Source organism: Lutra lutra, chromosome 7 (assembly GCF_902655055.1).
Source record: "Lutra lutra chromosome 7, mLutLut1.2, whole genome shotgun sequence".
Classification (NCBI taxonomy): Eukaryota; Metazoa; Chordata; class Mammalia; order Carnivora; family Mustelidae; genus Lutra; species Lutra lutra.
In genome coordinates, this window is record NC_062284.1 from 70,549,948 (window position 1) to 70,555,947 (window position 6,000).

At 40.8% G+C, this 6,000-nt stretch overlaps 1 protein-coding gene across 1 annotated transcript in view; it reads right to left on the reverse strand.

The window, feature by feature from the left end:
- The window catches only part of LOC125105117 (RNA polymerase-associated protein LEO1), a 47,137-nt gene extending 41,811 nt beyond the window's left edge, over positions 1–5,326 (reverse strand). Inside the window, exon 1 of the mRNA XM_047738242.1 lies at positions 5,171–5,326. Within this exon, the coding sequence (XP_047594198.1) occupies positions 5,171–5,228 (58 nt within the window). The 5' untranslated portion in view covers positions 5,229–5,326. The remainder of the gene's footprint in view (positions 1–5,170) is intronic.
- Positions 5,327–6,000: the final 674 nt, after the last annotated feature.

Sequence of the window (6,000 nt, forward strand, 5' to 3'; positions counted from 1 at the left end):
TTTAAAAAAAAGTTATGTTATAGGAGTTTCACCTCACTAAAAACAAACTTGCAAAATTAACACATTCCCAGATAAGCAAAAACAGTTGGTTGCTAGCAGGCCTGCTTCCTAAAGGAAGCCTTTCTAGCTGAAATGAAAGGACAACAGTAATTTGAATCCACATGCGGAAATAAAGAACAATAGTAAAGGTAATTAAATAGGTAATCATAAGTCAGCATCTATGTATTTCTGGTAACTCCTTTTATGATTCGGTTTAAAATATAGTAACATAAAACAATAATTATAAAACCACATCACTGAGAAGACAATGTATAAAGATGTAATTTGTGACAATAACAACATAAGGACAAGAGAAAGTAAACTATGTAGAGTGACAATAACAACATAAGGACAAGAGAAAGTAAACTATGTAGAGAAAAAAATGTTTCTGTATACTACTAAAATAAAGTTGGCATTAATCCAAAATAGATTATTATAAATTAAAATGTTAACTGTTATCACCAAAGTAACTGCTAAGAAAAGTAAAAACTATACAAAAAAAAAAAAAAAAAGAAAGAAAGAAACAGGAAGGAAATCAACAGTACCCTAAAAGAGAATCAGTCTTAAAAGACAACAATAATATAGGAACTGAGGAACAAAAAAGTTATGACATATAGAAAATAGTAAAATGGGGGCACCTGGGTGGCTCAGTCAGTTAAGTGTCTGCCTTTGGCTCAGGTCATGATCCCGGGGTACTGGGATTCAGCCCTGTGTGGGGCTCCCTGCTCAGCAGATTCTGTTTCTCCCTCTCCCTCTGCCCGCTAGTGTTCTCTCAAATAAGTAAATAAAATCTTAAGGAAAAAAAAAAAAGAAAACAAAACAGCATTAGTCCTTATCAGTAGTCATTTTAAATGAAAATGGATTAGCTTCTCCAATGAAAAGGCAGAAACTGGAGAATTTTAAAAGTGATCCATATATATGCTCTCTACAAGGGTCTCACTTAAGAACCACATACCCAAATAGGCTGAAAGTGAAAAGATGGAACCAAAAAACAACCAAAAGAGAGCTACAGTGATCATACTAATATTAGATGAAATAAATCTTTAAGGTTTTTTATTTGGGGCGCCTGGGTGGTTCAGTCGTTAAGCATCTGCTTTTAGCTCAGGTCTTGATCCCAGAGTCCTAGGATTGAGCCCCACACTGGGCTCCCTGCTAGGTGGAAAGCCTGCTTCTCCGTCTCCCTCTCCCTGTTGTGTTCCCTCTCTTGCTGTGTCTCTGTCAAATACACAAATAGAATCTTTAGTTGGAAACTTCAATACCCTACTTACAGTAAGAGCCAGAACTAGACAGAAGATCAATGAGGAAATGGAGGAACCAAACAGACATACAGACATCAACAGAACACTCCACCACCACCAGAGTATACATTCTTCCCCACAAGTGCACATTGAACATTCTCTAGGATAGACCCTAAGTTAGGACCCAAAACAAATCTTAATAAATTGAAGAAGGCTGTATCTTTTCTGACCACAATGGGATGAAATGGAATTCAGTACCAAAGGCAAATCTGGAAAATGAACAAATATACAGAAATTATACAATGCACTCAAAGAACTAAGGGCTCCAAGAAGAAATCACAATGGAAATTAAAAATATTTTCAGATAATGAAAATACAGGATACCAAAAGGTAAGGGATATAGAAAAAACAGTGCTAAAAGGAAAATCTGTAGTTGTAAACACCTACATTAAAAAAGAAAAGGGGAGCCTGGCCAGCTTAGTCAATAGAGCATGCAACTCTTGATCTCAGAGTTGTGAGTTTAAGCCCCATGTTGGGCGTAGAGTTGAAAGAAAGAAAGATTTTCAGACTGATAACCCAACCTTTCACTTCAAGGAACTAGATAAAACTAAACCCAAAGCAAGCAGAAGGAAAAAAAAAAAAAGATTAGAGTAGAAATAAATGAAATGGAGAAGAGAAAAATAAAAGGATCAATGAAACAAAAAGTTTCTGCTTTGAAATAATAACAAAACTGACAAACCTTTAGCCAGACAGACCAAGAAGAAAAGATGACTCAAATTACTGATAGCGGTGACATTAGTACCAACCTTATAGAAATAAGGATTAAAAGAAAATACTATAAACAATCCTATGCCAGCATATTAGATGATTTAGATGAAATGGATTAATTCCTAGAAAAAAGACTACCAAAACTACCAAAACTGATTCAAGACAAAATACAAAATCTGAAATGACCTATAACAAGTAGGGGTTTGAATCAGTAATCAAAAAATTTCCAACAAACATGGGGCAGCTGGCTGGCTCAATTGGTAGAGCATGTGACTCTTGATTTCAAGGTCCTGAGTTCAGGCCCCATGTTGGGTGTGGAGCCCACTTAAAAAAAAAGAAAGAAAGGGGCGCCTGGGTGGCTCAGTGGGTTAAAGCCTCTGCCTTCGGCTCAGGTCATGATCCCAGGGTCCTGGGATCGAGCCCCGCATTGGGCTCTCTGCTCAGTGGGGAGCCTGCTTCCTCCTCTCTCTCTGCCTGCTTCTCTGTGATCTCCATCTGTCAAATAAATAAATAAAATCTTTAGGAAAAGAAAAAAAAAAGAAAGAAAAAAATCCAACAAAGAAATGCCCAGGACCAGGTGGTTTCACTGGTGAATCCTACCAAATGTTTAAAGAATTAATGTCTATCCTCAAAGTCTCCCAAAAACTTGAAGCAAAGGGAACACTTCCTAACTCATTCTAAAGATGTCACACAAAAAGAAAACTACAGACCAATACCTCTTACGAATATAAATGTAAAAATACTAAACAAAATACTAAGAAACTGAACCCAACAGCATATTAAAAGGATATACACCATGACCAAGTGGGAGTTATCCTAGGAATACAATGGTGGTCCAACATTAACATGACCATACTAACAGAATAAAGGAAAGTGAGCATCTTAATTGATGCAGAAAAGGCCCTTTACAAAATCCAACACCCTTTCATGATAAAACTACTCAACAGACTAGGAACCGAAGGGAATTTCCTCAGCCTGATAAAGGGCATCTACAAAACCCCACAGCTAACACAGGTAATTGTGATAGCATGGATGCTTTCTCCTTAAGATCAGGAACAAAACTAGGATGTCCATCCTCACAACTTCTATTCAACACTGTACAAAAAGTCATAGCCGGGGCAATTAGGCAAGAAAAAGAAAACCATCCAAATTAGAAAAAAAAAAGTTAAAACACTCTCTATTTATAGAAGCCAAGATCTCATACGTAGAAAATCCTAAAGAATGCGCACACACACGCACACACACACACAAAACAATTACAGCTAATACTCAGCAAGGTTGCAAGATACAAGAAAATCTGTTGTATTTCTATACACTAACAATGAAAAATCCAAAAATGAAATTAAGGTAACAACTTCCCCTGCAATAGTATCCAAAAGGATAAAATACTTAGGAATAAATTTAACTCAGGAGGTGCAAGATTTATACAATTAAAGCTACAAAACATTGTTGAAAGAAATTAAAGACACCGGGCACAATTATACATAAAAGAAACACCTTGGGCCTAGAGATTCTACCCATTGCTATGGCAAAAAGTTTGTCAGGTGTAGTTATTTTCCACAGCTGTCTTAGTGCAAGCACATAATGAAATAGGTTAGGCCTAACAGGAATTACCCTGTCACATCCATACTACCTTCAAGATCAAAGAGCAACCTTCAAGGACAGATTTAGAAGTAAATCCTATAGCATCCTATTATCTAATGATAACATGGAAAAAAGCAGCAACACTCACAAGAAAGTAAAATATAAAGCCCAGAGAAGCAACCATCTCCATATGTCACTTCCCCATACACTGAGTTTGCAATAGGAGAAAGTGCAGGGTATACTTACTATTGCTTCTACCCATCCAAGTACTTATCAAATAGTATTAAACATCCAGATAAGCCGGTGGAGCAACGGCAGACAATCTTTTCATCATTCTATCCCGCAAACCTAGCAAAGTGCTGGAACAGGATAGGGGACTCAATGCATATTTATCGAATGAATGAACTTTATAACAGTGAGTCACTGGAGAGCTCACATAAAACTGTGCCTTGAAAGGCAAATGGGATACAGACAAGTAAAAATAAGGGAGGAAATGAAAACATTAGCAAAGATAATAGAACAAGAGTTAGCACACAGGACTCTATACTTACGGACTCATCCTGATTAGAACCTCCCAGACGCGCGTCTCCATAAAGCCCTTACTTTACATTTCCACCTAGTACTCCCTTCACTACACTCTTAAAAATAAATAAATAAATAAATAGGAGTTAGAGAAAAAAGAGCAACTACAATAACGCATTTTGCTAAGCGAAAAAGTAGATACGTTACTCTGAGCCTGGAAGGTTGCAAGAATTCTGAACTTGGATCTTGGGGCCATTCTTACTTCAAATAACTCCCATTCGTATTTCAAACTCAAACTATCTACGGTCTTTATGCCAGAAATATTTCCATGCACCAATAATCATTTCACCAACAAATCCTTTCTCTCTCTAAATCAAACGCTGATCTCCCATACGCTCTCCAACCTAAAAACACAGATTCAGGAAATTCCAGTTTCTGCACAGGCTCTCAGAAGACATGCTGTCTCCGGTGCGTAAAGCCTATGTACAGCCCGATCGCGGCATCCCGCCAGTCTTCCTCACCCCAGACATTTCAAACTCCGCACCACGCCACACCCTGGTTTCAATCAGGTGGCTTTCCCGAACCCCTCTGTAAATCCATCCATCTCGTCCGGGTGTTCCCGAGCACCCAATGCCCATTTATTCACGAACAGCCCTTACTTGCGCTAGCCTGTGCAAGACAGGACCGAGCAGGACCCCAAGATTCCTAGGCGGGCTGCGCAGCTTCGTCCGCGCCGCCACCCCTGCCCCGCGCCCCCCTCCGCCCCACACGCTCCCAGGCACCGCATGCTCCACGCACACCAAGAACTCCGAGGCTCACGCTGTTTGTCCCTCCATTCCTGCCAGCCCTGGGAGGCTGGTACCGCCGGGAGTGCAGGGGGCGCTGAGGAAGGAGTGGAGGAAGCGGCACCACTGGCCCGCAGAGCCCGAGGGTTCGCAGACCCGGAACTGGACCGCCGTCGGGCTCCCGCCGCAGAAGCCGCTACACGCACCCCTCCCCTGAAGCCCAGCCGATCCCACCTTTACGCTCAGCATCGCTGTCGGCGTCGCTCCCAAAGAGGTCCTCCATATCCGCCATTGCCCCGCACGTCTGCCGCTGCCTCGGCTGGGGGCGGCTCCGCGACTGTTTTTACGGCACGGAACCAACGAAACGCGACAATGTCGCAAAGATTCGCTAAAAGGCTGCTTTAGACCTGTGACCTGGTTTCGCCTGCAGTTGGAACCTACCCTTGTTCGCTGTTATACGTCCATACAGGGGACAAGTCCCGCCTTTTAGTTGGTATATGTTTCTGTTTGCAAGGACTCTCGCCGAGGTTGGGGCGTCTCCCGTCTGGGTGTCCGCGGAGTGGGTGGTGCTCGAGGCGCTCTGCTGAAGGGCCCTCAGACCGAGTTAAACCTGCTACGATTCGGGCCTGAAGTCCTTTGTTTCATGTTGACCATATTGACCTCAAAATATTGAGAGCGCCAAAGCGCTTTTCGTGTAGGTTCTACCAATTGCTATTTACCGTATTAGTAATTAAAGCAATTAAAGTATATTCAAATATTAAGTTTAAATTCAAAGTGTTTAAATAACAAACATTAACATAAATAGCATTTTAAAATACTCTTTCCGAAACCAAAAAATTAGCAGAGTGGAGTCGTTTTACAGTTTTTAAAATATCTTTAATGTCTGACTTCAAAGAAAACAGCTCAATTCTCATGGCTGCTTCTACATTCAGTCGGCTGAGAAATGTTTTGGTTGAAGCATTTGGATGAAGAAAATCTGGCCTCAAAGAGATATGTACGTAATTAAGGAGAGGAAGGATCTCTCAGGCTTCTTGAAAGGGTCTTCCTCAGACCACTTTCTGAAA